The 16,835-nt window shown below is 41.4% G+C and overlaps 1 protein-coding gene across 7 annotated transcripts in view; it reads left to right on the top strand.

Moving 5' to 3' along the window:
* atp8a2 (ATPase phospholipid transporting 8A2) overlaps positions 1–16,835 on the top strand; it is a 589,180-nt gene that overhangs the window by 496,409 nt on the left and 75,936 nt on the right. For all 7 annotated transcript variants that reach the window (XM_063054225.1, XM_063054230.1, XM_063054229.1 and 4 more), the window contains 2 exons: positions 4,831–4,905; positions 9,080–9,202. In XM_063054225.1, coding sequence (XP_062910295.1) covers positions 4,831–4,905; positions 9,080–9,202 — 198 coding nt within the window. The remainder of the gene's footprint in view (positions 1–4,830; positions 4,906–9,079; positions 9,203–16,835) is intronic.

The following is a 16,835-nucleotide window of genomic DNA, read 5'->3' as shown; positions in this document are numbered from 1 at the left end:
TTTGTACTGATCATGCAGACTGTTTCCAGTGTGTATAAAAACAGTTCAAATTACTTGGCTGAATTGAAGTGAATGTACAAAAATGTAAACCTTAAAATTCCAGGACAGGGAATTCTCCTTATACCCTGCCATTACTGAAAAATATGGTTTATAGAAAAAATACACCCTGACCAAATTACTATTTAACTTATGTCCAAAGTAGCTAATTTTAGCAGACTTTAAATATCATTCTGAGATTTCCATAGCAGATTTAATCCTTTTGAGGTCCATTAAAAGGGCAGAGGAACTAATGGTAACCCTAAGAAGTGAAGTTTTCTACAAATTTGCTGGCGATGCAACCATTGTTGGTAGAATCTCAGGTGGTGACAAGAGGGCATACAGGAGTGAGATATGCCAACTAGTGGAATGGTGCCGCAGGAACAACCTGGCACTCAACGTCAGTAAGACAAAAGAGCTGATTGTGGACTTCAGGAAGGGTAAGACGAAGGAATACGTACCAATCCTCAGAGAGGGATCAGAAGTAGAGAGAGTGAGCAGTTTCAAGTTCCTGAGTGTCAAGATCTCTGAGGATCTAACCTGGTCCCAGCATATTGATGTAGTCATAAAGAAGGCAAGACAGTAGCTATACTTTATTAGAAGTTTGAAGCGATTTGATATATCAACAAATACGCTCAAGAACTTCTGTAGTTGCATTGTGGAGAGCATTCTGACAGGCTGCATAACTGTCTGGTATGGAGGGGCTACTGCACAGGACCGAAAGAAGCTGCAGAAGGTTGTAAATCTAGTCAGCTCCATCTTGGGTACTAGCCTAAAAAGTATCCAGGACATCTTTAGGAAGCAGTGTCTCAGAAAGGCAGCATCCATTATTAAAGACCTCCAGTATCCAGGGCATGCCCTTTTCTCACTGTTACCATCAGGTAGGAGATACAGGAGCCTGAAGGCACACACTCAGCGATTCAGGAACAGCTTCTTCCCCTCTGCCATCCGGTTCCTAAATGGACTTAGAAGCTTTGCACACTACCTCACTTCTTTTAATATACAGTATTTCTGTTTTTGCACATTTTTTAATAATCTATTTAATATATGTAATTTATTTACTTGTTTATTTATTATGTTTTATTTTATTTTATTTATTTTTTTTTTCTCTCTCTCTGCTAGATTATTTATTGCATCGAACTGCTGCTCCTAAGTAAACAAATTTCATGTCACATGCCAGTGTTAATAAACCTGATTCTGATTCTGAAATGCTTTCATTGGCATCTATATTAACCTTGAGACTCATACAGAAGTTTGAGTCTTGAGTTCATCGTATATTTACATTGATATTGTTTCTGCTTATATTGATATAGAGGTCAGTTACATTGAAGCACAAATCTTGCACGTAAGCCTTAAAGACCTATGGCTGTGTTTGTGAAGGTAGAAATGGTGGCCATTTTGCAATAGTAGTGTTCACCAATCAATTATGTGATGAATCATGAGTTCATTTATTAATTTATAGTTTTTCATTGATGGAGTACCATTAACCAAGTCCCTGGAAAATTTTTGTCGTGTTCTTCAGATTATGTCAAGGGATATTCACTCTCCATGATAGAATGAATGTATTGGTATTGCTGCCACTGCAACTATTCCTTGCAGCCCTACTGAACCATGAGATTACTTTGAGCTAAGGCAGGAAATATCGGGGAGGTGGGGGGGGTTGGGGGTGGAACAGAACTGAAGAGACTGGGGAAGAGGCGGTTGGCTCACAAATAGAGAAAACTTGGAGACAGTGAGAGAGGGAGGATAGGCAGGTGATAGAGAAGGGATGTGCTCAGACGGACGGTTTGAGATGTGTCTATTTTAACGCAAGGAGTATTGTGAACAAAGCGGATGAGCTTTGAGCATGGATCAGTACTTGGAGCTATGATGTGGTGGCCATTACAGAGACTTGGATGGCTCAAGGACAGGAATGGTTACTTCAAGTGCCGGGTTTTGGATGTTTCAGAAAGGACAAGGAGGGAAGCAAAAGAGGTGGGGGCGTGGCACTGTTGATCAGAGATAGTGTCATGGCTGCAGAAAAGGTGGACGCCCTGGAGGAATTGTCTACACAGTCTCTGTGGGTGGAGGTTAGGAACAGAGAGGGGTGAATAAACTTACTGGGTGTTCTTTATAGGCCGCCTAATAGTAACAGGGATATCGAGAAGCAGATAAGGAAACAGATCCTGGAAAGGTGTAATAATAACAGAGTTGTCGTGATGGGAGATTTTAATTTCCCAAATATTGATTGACATCTCCCTAGAGCAAGGGGTTTAGATGGGGTGGAGTTTGTTAGATGTGTTCAGGAAGGTTTCTTGACACAATATGTAGATAAGCCGACAAGAAGAGAGTCTATACTTGATTTGGTTCTGGGAAATGAACCTGGTCAGGTGTCAGATCTCTCAGAGGGAGAGCATTTTGGAGATAGTGATCATAATTCTATCTCCTTTACAATAGCGATCATAATTCTATCTCCTTTACAATAGCATTGGAGAGAGATAGGAACAGACAAGTTAGAAAAGTGTTTAATTGGAGTAAGGGGAATTATGAGGCTATCAGGCAGGAAATTGGAAGCTTAAATTGGGAACAGATGTTCTCAGGGAAAAGTATGGAAGAAATGTGGCAAATGATCTTTGAATCATCAATGGGGACAGGAGAGGTTCCGGAGGATTGGAGGGTTGTGGATATTGTTACTTTATTCAAGAAAGGGAGTAGAGATAGCCCTGGAAATTATAGACCAGTGAGTCTTAGCTCAGTGGTTGGTAAGTTGATGGAGAAGATCCTGAGAGACAGGATCTATGAACATTTGGAGAGGTATAATATGATTAGGAATAGTCAGCATGACTTTGTCAAGGGCAGGTCATGCCTTACAAGCCTGATTGAATTTTTTGAGGATGTAACTAAACACATTGATGAAGGTGGAGCAGTAGATGTAGTGTATATGGGTTTCAGCAAGGCATTTGATAAGGTACCCCATGCAAGGCTTATTGAGAAAATAAGGGGGCATGGGATCCAAGGGGACATTGCTTTGTGGATCCAGAACTGGCTTGCCCACAGAAGGCAAAGAGTGGTTGTAGACGGGTCATATTCTTCATGAAGGTCGGTGACCAGTGGTGTGCCTCAGGGATCTGTTCTGGGACCCTTACTCTTCGTGATTTTTATAAATGACCTGGATGAGGAAGTGGAGGGATTGGTTAGTAAGTTTGCTGATGACACAAAGGTTGGGGGTGTTGTGGGTAGTGTGGAGGGCTGTCAGAGGTTACAGCGGGACATTGATAGGATGCAAAACTGGGCTAAGAAGTGGCAGATGGAGTTCAACCCAGATAAGTGTGAAGTGGTTAATTTTGGTAGGTAAATATGATGGCAGAATATACTATTAATAGTAAGACTCTTGGCAGTGTGGAGGATCAGAGAGATCTTGGGGTCTGAGTCCATAGGACGCTCAAAACAGCTGCGCAGGTTGACTCTGTGGTTAAGTAGGCATATGGTGTATTGGCCTTCATTAATTGCGGAATTGAATTTAGGAGCTGAGAGGTAATGTTGCAGCTATATAGGACCCCGGTCAGACCCCACTTGGAATACTGTGCTCAGTTCTGGTCGCCTCACTACAGGAAGGATGTGGCAGCCATAGAAAGGGTGCAGAGGAGATTTACAAGGATGTTGCCTGGATTGGGGAGCTTGCCTTATGGAAACAGGTTGAGTAAACTCGGCCTTTTCTCCTTGGAGCGACGGAGGATGAGAAGTGACCTAATGGAGGTGTTTTAGATGATGAGAGGCATTGATAGTGAGAATAGTCAGAGGCTTTTTCCCAGGGCTGAAATGGTTGCCACAAGAGGACACAAGTTTAAGGTGCTGAGGAGTAAGTACAGAGGAGATGTCAGGGGTAAGTTTTTTACGCATAGAGTGGTGAGTCTGTGGAATGGGCTGCAGGCAACGGTGGTGGAGGTGGATATGAGAAGGTCTTTTAAGAGAATTTTGGATAGGTGCATGATGCTTGGAGAAATAGAGGGCTATGGGTAAGCCTAGTAATTTCTAAGGTAGGGACATGTTCGGCACAACTTTGTGGGCTGAAAGGCCTGTATTGTGCTGTAGGTTTTCTATGTTTCTATGAGTTCGTACCCAGAACTTGCTAAATTAAAAATGAAAATGCAGAACATGGCACCAACACCAATGCAACATGAGGGATGTTAAAGGAGATCCTGCTATTAACATACACAACACTAAATGGATTAAATGTAACACTGATTGCACTTGTCAATCCAGGATTCATAATAGTGATATTAAAAAAAAATTTGTCTGTTTGCACTGCTTTCCAGAGTACAAGTAAATTAATTGCAGTTTTAATTTGTACTGTGCGCCACATCACTGCTCTGCCTTCATCAATATGTTTATCACTTCCTCAAAGAATTCCGTCAGGCTTGTGAGATCTGACCAAAGTCTTGTTGACTATTCTTAATCAGATTATCCTTCTCCAAATATTCAGAAATCCTGTCGATAAAAATCCTCTCCAATAGTTTGCCCACCAGTAATGTAAGACTCTCTGGTCTATAAATACCAAGATTATCCCAATTACCTTTCTTCAACAAAGGAAAGGATGCCTGCTGCAGCTAGTGACTTTCCTTTTTAAACAAAAAAAAAGAGAAGGAAGTGCATGTGTTTAGTTGGGATTGAAATCTTTTATCGAACAATGGGTAAGAAGGTTTTAACTAATAGCGTGTCCTGTTTTCTAAGTTTCTGTTTGTACGCATCTGTTAACTCATTCATGCTGAATGGTTCATTCAGGAATAAACTGTTGACTTTCTTTTTATGTTATAGCTTTGGTTTGCATTTGTCAATGGATTTTCAGGACAGATTCTCTTTGAGCGATGGTGTATCAGCCTCTATAATGTAGTAAGTACATATGAACTCAGTATTCCTATTTCTTCACTATGGATCGTTCCAAGAATTTCCAGTCAAGATAGCGCTGAGCTATGATGTCCATCAAGGTCGTTGCTTAGACCTAGTTGCTTCTTGGGTTCGTAGGGATGGTTTGGGTGGTAGTGCAGGGAGCTAGCAGCAGGGATAAGGCGAGTTAGATATCAAGGGTAATAAATGGAAAGTCAGGGAAAGGACCTAGAATGCAGGTTGGAGCTCTCCACAGTAGAAAGATGGATGTCGGGTTGGCAAGCACTGAAGATGAAGACCATCTAACCCCCCCGTGACCTCCACCCCCCACCCTGAGGGTGACGAGTTCTGGGGTTAAAGGTTCATGCAAGTCCATTGTTTGAGGCCCTGTCATTGGCAAGTTTTGGAGTCAATACTGAAGGTCAAACACCAAAGTTGGTGAGCCCAGAAACTGAAGCCCAATGTTGGCATGTCTGGAAGTCAGAAGCCCCATGTTTGCAAGTCCAGGCCATAGATACCCCCCCCCCCCCAGGTTGGTGAGTCCCGGGGTTGGAGGCCCATGGTATTCTGGAGTTAAAGGCCCAGACTTCAAAGTTCTGTTATCGGGAAGTCCTATAGTCAATGCCAAACATCAAACCCTGAAGGTTGAAGACCAAAGTTGGCAAGTTCTAAAGTGAAAACCTAATGGTTGAAGCCCATGGGCTGTTGTGTCCAGAGGTTAGAGGTCCAGAGGTAGCCTGTCCTGATGTGGAAGCCTGTCTTCTGTGTGAGAGGATGGGTGGGTGGGAGAGAGGAAAATGGCATATTTTGCTAGGTTTTTTTTGTTTAATTTTTTTGCTATTGCTTGTGGGCATACTAGGTTGGCTTAGGAAAGTGTGGTGACATTTGCGGCTGACCTCAGCACATCTTTAGGTTGTTAACACAAAGGAAGCATTTCACTGCATGTTTCAATATTTATGTCATAAATAAATGAATTAGAATCTGAAAAAGCAGCTTCTGCTTTATCAGACTTACATAACTTGCGTGTTTAAACTTAAATTTGAAGAAGTGGGTGTAGCAACCCTGAAATAACATTTATCTAGTGGAATGAAAGAAGCACTCTGGACCTCCATAAGAAATGGGAGTCAGAGTAAGCTTTTTCTTTCTGAACCCTGGGGTGGAGTCTATAAGACTATAGGACATGGAGCAGAATTAGGCCATTCAGCCGATCGAGTTTGCTCTGCCATTTCATCATGGCTGATCCCATTTCCCATTCAACTGCTTACACCTGCCTTCTCGCCATATCCTTTGATGCCTTGACAGATCAGGAAACTATATCAACTTTTGCCTTAAATATACCCACGGACTTGGCCTCCACTGCAGTCTGTGGCAGAGCATTCCACAGATTCACTACTCTCTGGCTAAAAAAATTCCTCCTTACCTCTGTTCTAAAGAGCCACCCCTAAATTTTGAGGCTGTGCCTTCTAGTTGTGGATACCATCATCATAAGAAGCATCCTCTCCACATCCACCCTATCTAGTCCTTTCAATATTCGGTAGGTTTCAATGAGATCCCCCCATGTCCCTCTCAATTCCAGTAAGCTGCCAAAAGTTTCTTATATGTTAACTCCTTCATTCCCAGAACCATCCCCGTGAACCTCCTCTGGACTCTCTCCAATGACAACATATCTTTCCTAAGATATGGGGCCCAAACTGTTGACAATTCTCCAAGTGCAGCCTGACCAGTGTCTCATAAAGGCTCAGCATTATCTCCTTGTTTTTATATTCTATTCCCCTTGAAATAAATGCCAACATTGTATCCCAGATGTTGGGAGGGATTTAAGTTAATATGACTGGTGGATGGGAATCAGTATGATAGAGCTGAGGATGTGCTAGCAGCCAACAAGTAGATGATGGGAGTAACATAAATGTAAGGAAGGTCAAGCCAGTAATTGGGTACAAATCCAAACAGAGCAAAGAGTTAAAATGAACCACAGAGACAAAACTTAAAAGGACAAAAGATGCAGGACTGAAGGTGCTGTATTTAAATACGCTTAGCATCCAGAATAAGGTGGACAAACTCATGGCGCAATTAGAGATTGGCCGGTATGACATTGTGGGCATCACTGTGTCGTGGCTGAAAGAAGGCCATAGTTCGGAGCTTAACATCAAAGGATATACTTTATATCGAAAGGACAGGCAGGAAGGCATAAATGGTAGTGTGGCACTGTTGGTAAGAGATGGAAATGCATCTTTAGAAAGGGGTGACATAGGGTCACCTCTTCCATGATCACATTTTAGGTCATATTTATGCAGAAATAGAGAAAATTCTACAAGGTTCACAAACTGACTAGCACTACTGTCCATCCAATTTTAGTTTCTCCCTCCTAGAGTGCAAGATGAATACAGTCATATGATCGCTCCCTACACAACTCCCTTGTCCATTCGTCCTCCCCCATCCCTCCCCACTGATCTCCCTCCTGGCACTTATCCGTGTAAGCGGAACAAATGCTACACATGCCCTTACACTTCCTCCCTTACCACCATTCAGGGCCCCAAACAGTCCTTCCAGGTGAGGCATCACTTCACCTGTGAGTCGACTGGGGTGATATACTGCGTCCGGTGCTCCCAATGTGGCCTTTTATATATTGGTGAGACCCGACGCAGACTGGGAGACCGCTTTGCTGAACATCTACGCTCTGTCCGCCAGAGAAAGTAGGATCTCCCAGTGGCCACACATTTTAATTCCACATCCCATTCCCATTCTGACATGTCTATCCACGGCCTCCTCTACTGTAAAGATGAAGCCACACTCAGGTTGGAGGAACAACACCTTATATTCCGTCTGGGTAGCCTCCAACCTGATGGCATGAACATTGACTTCTCTAACTTCCGCTAGGCCCCACCTCCCCCTCGTACCCCATCTGTTACTCATTTTTATGCACACATTCTTTCTCTCACTCTCCTTTTTCTCCCTCTGTCCCTCTGAATATACCTCTTGCCCATCCTCTGGGTCACCCCCCCCCCGTCTTTCTTCCCGGACCTCCTGTCCCATAATCCTCTCGTATCCCCTTTTGCCTACCACCTGTCCAGCTCTCGGCTCTATCCCTGCATCTCCCCCTCCCCCTCCAGCTTTCAAATCCCTTACTCACTCTTCCTTCAGTTAGTCCTGACGAAGGGTCTCGGCCTGAAACGTCGACTGCGCCTCTTCCTATAGATGCTGCCTGGCCTGCTGCGTTCACCAGCAACTTTGATGTGTGTTACAGTCATATTATGATCACTGTCTCCTAAATGTACCTTTACCCTAAGTTCTCTATTCAAATCTGGTTCATTATACAACACCCAATCTAGAATTGCCTTTTTGCTGGTAGGCTCAACCATAAGGTGCTCTAAAAATCCATCTTGTATGCATTCTACAATTTCCTTCTCTTGGGATCCAACTCCAAGCTAATTTTCCCAATCTGCCTGCATACTGAAATCCCCCATGATTATCATACCATTGCCCTTTTTTTATTGCCTCTTTTATCTCCATACATCCTGGCTACTATTTGGATCCCTATATATACTTCCCTTACAGTTTCTTAACCCTACCCTCATTCTGCATCTTCCAATCCTAGGTCACCTCTTTCGGTGCACTTGATTTCATTTTTTACCAATCATGTCCTCTGCCTGCCTCCTTTCAATACAATGGGCATCCTTAGATGTTGAGCTTCCAGTTATGAGCCATGACTCATTGTTGCCAATTGCTAATTGCGTTGCATGAATCATCTACCTTATTCTGTATACTGTGTGCATTCAAATATTTATTATTGCAAATATCGATGTTTGCTATTTTCTCTGAAGCACTACCTCTTCAACGACAAAAACATTCTCAGTCACTTGTTTGCAACTTTATTTTCGGATGTTTTTCCTAGTTGGTCTCATCCTGGATTGTATCTCACTTCTTCATGAAGTACTTAGATATCCAATGACATCATAAGTACTTCATACATTTAGATTTCAACTTGGCTTTAATGGAGTATGTGTAGTGCACCATTGCATATTACAGCGTTCAGATGCATATTTCATTGTAAAAGTTTTTAAATCTTTCATTTATTTTACTGCGCAGTGTGTGGTATAATAATTTAAAAAGTCACTGAACACCATTGCAGGAATATTTTTTTAATTATTCATTAAAGTAATTTTCATTTAAATCTTTCCAGATTTTCACTGCCTTACCTCCCTTCACAATGGGCATTTTTGAAAGGACTTGTAGCCAAGACAACATGCTGCGATTCCCACAACTTTACAAGATTTCCCAGAATGCCGATTGCTTCAACACAAAGGTAAGTGTTATAGCTTCTCTGTGATAAATAAATTGCAAAAGGCCAACTTCCGTAATTGGAAAGAATAAAAGATTATTTAGAAATTTTGGGTTGACTTCCTATTTGTTTTGGGTTCAGAGTCTCTTGTGATGTGAAATGAATTCCCGAAACCAAAATGTGCATCATGTATAAAACAATTCCAATTCCAATTTCCGTGTTTATTTCTCTCACTTTCTAAACTTATAGATTGAGTGACATGTAGGCAAATATGAATGAACAACTGATTTTTTTTTGTGTATAAGCAAGCAAGATAAATATTTGAGAAACTTATTTTTGTGTAACCCCTAATAATGTGTAAAATAGCAAAGCTCACCATCTATATTTAAGGAGACAGCCTTATTGCATAGATGTTTCACATACCATTTTGTTCCTTATTACTAACCCTGGCTCTTATTATTTTATCTTTAAAGATTCAGAAGGCAACAGGCCCTTCTGGCCCAACTCTTTAATACTTAGCCAAGGTTGAGACTTGACCTCTAACTTTTCAACAGTAACTTGCATTAACATAGTGCTTAACATGGGCAACTCAACAATGACTAGATGGGCCAAACGGTCTATTTCTGCTCCTGTGTCTTCTGGTCTTATCACCTAGCTCTGGCCCTTCTCAGACCCTACTTCTGTAACTCCAGTCCAGGTATTGCAAAACTCCAGTCCAAATGAAAGGACTATACAAGAGCATTTGCATGCAGAACAATTGAAGTAACAAGTAAGAGTCAGAGCTAGGTCTTAAGACCAGAAGACACAGGAGAAGGATTAGGCCGTTCTGCCATTCCATCATGGCTGATTTATTATCCCTCTCAACCCCATTCTCCTGCCTTCTCCCTGTGACCTTTGATGCTCCATCTAATCGAGAACCTCTCAACCTCTGCTTTAAATATATTCAATGACTTGGCCTCCACAGCCAATCACACTTAATCAATCAGTCTTAGCTTGATCTCACATTCAAACGTAAGATCAAAGCTCTGTAATCCTACCGCATCTATTTGTGAAAGTCGATTAACAGCTTATCAATTAATGGGAGAAAGGGGTTCCAAGGGCATCCATATCCTCAACAGTAGCAGAGCCCAGTATTTGAATGTTGAAGGAAAGGTAGATCATTTGCTACTATATTTAGCTGAAAGTGGCAATTAGGTGATCCACCTCTGCTTCTTCCTGTGATTTCATCATCCTCAAATATAGTCTGTAACCACTCCTATCCACTCTGCGTGATATCAAAAGAGGGTTGAGCCCACTGGTATGAAAGCAAAGGTGATGAAATGTGACAAATTTGTCCTAATATTATTTGCTCTTTAAAACAAGCTGCACTTCCAACCAACTTGATTGCAATACTGGCAAAAGACCATATAATATAGGAGCAGAATTAGGGCATTCTTCTCACTGAGTTTGCTCCACCATTCCATCATGGCTGATTTATTATCCCTCTCAACCACATTCTCCTGTAACCTTTGGTGCTCATACTAATCAAGAACCTATCAACATCTCCTTGAAAGATAACCATTTAATTGGCCTTCACAGCCATCTGTTGAAATGAATTCCATAGAATCATTACCCTCTAGCTAAAGAAGTTCCACCTTATCTCTGTTCTAAAGATACATCTTTGTATTCTGAGGCTGTGTCGTCAGGTCCAAGACATTCCACTATAGGAAACATCCTCTCCACATCCACTCTATCTTGGCATTTCTTTGAAGGTACAGTAAACCAAAAAAGACTGACGACCAATTACATGGACTGGAGACAGCTTCACAGTTTACCAATTAGAAGTGAAAAGATTGATTTGTAAAATCATGAGACTTGCATAATAGTATGTTAAAAATTCACTTGATTGGATGGGTATGATCAACAAATAGGAATGAATATATTACTAATTCCTGTGGTTTCAATTTTGACCAAGTTCTGTATCCCTAAAAAGGCCTCACCTCATCCTTCCTATTAAATCATTATTTTGTTTATCATCATTGTGGTTAGAATGGTTATGCAGATGCCTTCGAACACTGATCCTTTAATACGTATTTATTGTCAATCTGGTTAGAATGATTATGCAGTTGCCTTGGAAAACTGATCTTCAAATTATTAAAGCAATGCTCAGAAAATCTTACACTTCTCATTCTCACATTGTAGCGCAGATTTCAGTGATAGTTAACTCAAAACCATTGATCGTAAGACTCTTTTAGAAAAATAAAGTTGCTTAGATATGGCAATCAACCACTCAAAATAACTGCCTTCCCTGCTATTGTTGGCAATTCAGCAACAATCCTTGTATAATGTAATTAGCTACGAGTTTCATGATGTAAGTTGTGGATAATACTCAAAACTCTTCAAATTTTAGAGATTTATAAGACAGGATGAAAGCAAACCTAGAGGAATGTACATTTGTACAAAGCTTAAGAAGGGGAGTATTACAGTGGTGCATGGTTACACAGATGGGAGTTTGTAAAGTTGTTGCTTGGTGCGTAACAGTTTTGACATGTTTGTGTTGTGTGGTAAGAAGATAAGAAAAAGGAGTAGGAGTAGGTCATCTGTCCTCTTGAGCCTGCTCCACCATTCAATAAGATTGTGGCTGATCCAGCCATCGACTCTGCTCAGTTCCCATCTGCTTCAAAAGGGCAACAATCACGCCAATGCCCAAGAAGAGCAGGATGAGATAACTTAACAACTATTGTCCAGTGGCATTCACATCTACAGTGTTGAAGTGCTTTGAGAGGTTAGTTATGGCTAGAACCAACTCCTGTGAGGACCTGGACCCATTGCAATTGGTCTATAGCCACAATAGATCTATAGCAGATGTGGTCTCATTGGCTCTTCACACAGCCTTGGATTACCTAGACAGTGCTTAGCCCACTGCTCTACTCTCTCTACAGCCATGACTATGTGGCTAGGCACAGCTCAAATGCCATCTATCAATTTGCCAATGATACAAATATTGTTGGCAGAATTTCAGACGGTGACATGAAGGCATACAGGAGCAAGATAGATCCAAACAACAGGAATTCTGCAGATGCTGGAAATTCAAGCAACATACATCAAAGTTGCTGGTGAACGCAGCAGGCCAAGCAGCATCTATAGGAAGAGGCGCAGTCGACGTTTCAGGCCGAGACCCTTCGTCAGGCAAGATAGATCAACTGGTTGAGTGGTGTCACATCCACAATCTTTCTTTTAACGTCAGTAAGACCAAAGAATTGATTGTGGACTTTAGAAAGGATAAGACAAGGGAACACATACCAGTCCTCACTGAAGGATCAGAAGTGGAAAGGGTGAGCAACATCACTGAGGATCTTTCCTGGCCCCAACATATTGATGCAATTACAAAGAAGGCATGACAATGGCTGTATTTCATTAGAAGTTTGAAGAGATTTTGTATGTCTCCAAAGACCATCGCAAATTTCTTCAGATGTACCATGGAGATCATTCTAACAGACTGCATCAACATCTGGTATGGGTGTGGAGGAGCACTGCGCAGGATCGAATGGAGAACAGTCTGTCCATAAAACGGCACCCACTATCTCCTCGCCGATAGCAAGAATAAAGGCAATTGGGCTGCCTGCTTCCACTGTTCTTGATTTATTCAAATTCACTGATTTGCATATCGTAGTTCTTTCTGGCCAACAGTGGTGTGGCTGTGTAGGTAAAAAATGAAATCAAATCATTAGAAAGAGGTGTCATAGGATCAGAAGATGTAGAATTGTTGTGGGTAGAGTTAAGGAACTGCAAGGGTAAAAAGACTCTGATACGGTATATACAGCCTCCAAACAGTAGCCAGGAAGTGAGCCACAAATTACAGTGGGAAGTAGAAAATGCATATCAAAGACAATGTTACAGTAGTCATGGGGGATCTCAATATGCAGGTAGATATGGGAAAATCAGGTTGGTGCTAATTTTGGATCCCAAGAGAGAGAATTTGTAGCATGCCTATGAGATGATTTTTATAGCATCTTGTGGTTGAACCCACTAGGGAAATGGCAATTCTGGACTGAGTGTTGAGTAATGAACTGGATTGGATGAGGGAGCTTAAAGTAAAGGAACCCTTAGGAGGCAGTAATCATAATATGATAGAATTCACCCTGCAATTTGAGAGAGAGAGAGAGAAGCTAAAGTCGAATGTATCAGTATTACAGTGGAGTAAAGGGAATTGCTGAGGCATGAGAGAAGATTGGAAGGGGACATTAGCAAGAATGGTGGCAGAGCAGCAATGACTGGAGCAATTCAGAAGGCACAGGACAGAAACATCCCAAAGAAGAAGATGTATTCTAAAGGCAGGATGACACAACCATGGCTGACGAGAGAAGTTAAAACCAACATAAAAGCAAAAGAGAAGGAATATAAGAGAGTAAATATTAATGGGAAGTTAGAGGATTGGGAAGCTATTAAAAACCAATAAAAGTCAACTGCAAAAGCCATAAGGAGGGAAAAGATGAAATATGAAGGTAAGCTAGCTAATAATATCAAAGAGGATATCAAAAGTTTTTCCAGATATACCAGGAGTAAAAGAGAAGTGAGAGTAGATATGGAACCACTGGAAAATGGTGCTGGAGAGGTCGTAATAGGGGACACAGAAATTGCAGATGAACTGAATAAGTATTTTGCATCAGTTTTCACTGCGGAAGACACTAGCAGTATTCCAGAAGTTCAAGGTTTTTAGGAGGCAGAAGTAAGCGTAGATACTATTACTTGGGAAAAGGTGCTTGGAAAGCTGAAAGGTCTGGACCAGATAGACTAACCCCCATGGATCAGAATGAGGTGGCTGAAGAGATTGAGGAGGCATTAGTAATGATCTTTCAGGAATCACTGGATTCTGGCATGGTTCCGGAGAACTGGAAAATTGAAAATGCAGTTCCACTCTTCAAGGGGTGATGGAGGCAGAAGATAAGAAATGATAGGCCAGTTAGGCTAGGCTTGGTGATTAGGAAGATGTTGGAGTCGATTGTTAAAGGTGAGATTTTGGGGTATTTGGATGTACATGGCAAAATAGGCCAAAATCTTGCCTGACAAATCTGTTGGAATTCTTTGAGGAAATAACAAGCAGGATAGACAAAGGGGCATTGGTAGATGATGTGTATTTGGATTTTCAGAAGGCCTTTGACAAGGTGCCGTACAAGGCTGCTTAGCAAGATAAGAGCCCTTGGTATTACAGGAAAGAGTCTAGCATGGATAAAGCAGTGGCTGATTGGAAGGAGGCAAAGAGTGGGAATAAAGGGAGCCTTTCTGTTTGGCTGCCGGTGACTAGTGGTGTTCTACAGGGGTCAGTGTTAGGACCGCTTCTTTTTACGTTGTACATCAATGAATTAATAGTTTTGCGGCCAAGTTTGCAGATGATACGAAGATAGATGGAGGGGCAGGTCATGTTGAGGAAGCAGGGAGGCTGCAGAAGGACTTAGATTAAGAGAATGGGCAAAGAAGTGGTGATTGAATATAGTATTGGTAATGTATGATCTTGCACTTTAGTAGAAGGAATAAAAGTTTAGACTACATTTTTAAACAGGTAGAAAATTTCAAAAATCTGAGGTGCAAAGGGACTTGGAGGTCCTCATGCAGGATTCCCTAAAGATTGAGTCTGCAGTGAGGAGGGCAAATGCAGTGTTAGCAATCTTTTTGAGAGGACAGGAATATAATGCTGAGGCTTTATAAGGCCCTGGTGAGGACTCAGTTGGAGTATTGTGAGCAGTTTTGGACCAATTTGTGCTGACATTGGAGGGAATGAAAGGCTTATCATATGAGAGGTATTTGATGGCTCTGGACCTGTATTCGCTGGAATTTGGATGAACGAGGGGGGATCTCATCTCATTGAAACCTATTGAATATTGAAAGGCCTAGATGGAGTGGAAGTAGAGAGGATGTTTCCTACCGTGCGGGAGTCTAGGACCAAAGGGTATAGCCTCAGAATAGAGGGATGTATATTTAGAATGGAGATGAGAAGGAATTTCTTTTGCCAGAGGGTACTGAATCTGTGGAATTCGTTTCCACAGGGGGTTATGGAGGCGAGGTCATTGGGTGTATTTAAGGCGGAGGATTCTTGATAAGTCAGGGCATGAAAGATTATAGGGAGAATGGGGTTGAGAGGGAAATGGATCAGCCTTGATCAAATGGCGGAGCAGATTCGATAGGCAAATGGCCTAATTCTGCTCCTGTGTCTTATGGTCTTATTTTTAACTACCACTCCCAGCTCACACAGACTCACTTCATGTCCTCTACAGTTCTAGTTCATGAAGATACCACCTCATGTTCTAAAATAATCTGCTCTAACCTTGATGAAGGTGATACATAACTTCTGTGCCCCACAATCAGAAGTAATCTTTTTTTTAGTTCTATTTGACACTCCTTGAGCCTTCCTTCTCCCTTTCGATCAAAGGTTGGAAGTCTTATCCGCTTAACATCTATGCTGGCATACTTTATTGCACTTACTGAGATGAATATCAGTAATTTCCCTCCTTTTCAGTTAATTCAGGTGTTTTCCTCCCACCTCAATACTGAAGTGTCATTTCCTTCCCTCACTCACCTTTGTCCGGAAGACCTTTGCCTTCATTACTGAATCTTTCTCATTCCATCCTTCTTTCCACATTAGCATACCTACTTGTATGCTGAATTTCTCCTGAATCAGATCAGTTCACTTGTAGGGCTAGCTAAAAGATTTCTGTTCAGGTTATGCAAAAGCCGAAGCTACAGTGGCATTAGGACAGGTGATTACCTAAATTGCTCATTGTCTGGAAACCAAATGTAGTATGTGATATAAATCATATAACTAGATCATATAGAATAGAATTTTTGGTCAACCTTAATACAAAGCAACTGTTTCAACTCCCCCCCCCCACCCCCCTCAAGGATGAAGAAGAGATAATATTCCTACTCCTGATTGCTGTGCAGGTATTCACTGATGTAGTCTTTAGGTAGATTATCATTTCAAGCATGCTACCAACTTCTACCACACAAATATAATTTATCAACATCCATGATGTTTTTGATGAGGTACTGAGAGTTATCAGAATTCCTATGGGCGTAGTACAGCACAAATCAGCGCCATAAGTAGATGAGAAATAACGTGTAAATTTGAAGGATTATAGTTTGGTAGTTAAAATTATGTTTGTCCAATATTTCAAAGAGAACAGTTTGGTCATTCTAAGCAGAGTCTCTGAAGACACTAACTAAAAAAGAACTGTATAATAGACAGACACATCTGTTGTCGTTCTCTATAATTAAGCTGGAAATAATACTTCACTGTTGAAGTGAGGGAAAGTGGCAGAATTAGCTGAACGGAGGGAAGTGATGGTATTCATCAACAAAACATGCAGGGGAGTATGCCAGCAGTAACCATGGTAATTCCAATATTGGAAAGGTTTACACATTCCATCCTAATAAAGATCTAAAATCTGCATCACTGCTTCTGGGTTTCTGAAAGGTTTTAAAAATGTATTCTACCAGTTCCTAGAATGAAACCCAATAAAGTGGTAGTAGGACTAAATGATGGATAATGCAAATGTCTAGAAACCAACATTCCTTCAGCAACTATGGCTCATGATTGAAGTTAACCCTACAATAACAGTGATCCCAAATTGGATTCATGCCCAGATAACCACAGACCATGATCAAAGTTATCAATGGCAGT

The sequence above is a fragment of the Mobula hypostoma genome, chromosome 7 (genome assembly GCF_963921235.1).
Source record: "Mobula hypostoma chromosome 7, sMobHyp1.1, whole genome shotgun sequence".
In the NCBI taxonomy this organism is placed as follows: Eukaryota; Metazoa; Chordata; class Chondrichthyes; order Myliobatiformes; family Myliobatidae; genus Mobula; species Mobula hypostoma.
This window is presented reverse-complemented; position numbering and strand designations above follow the sequence as displayed.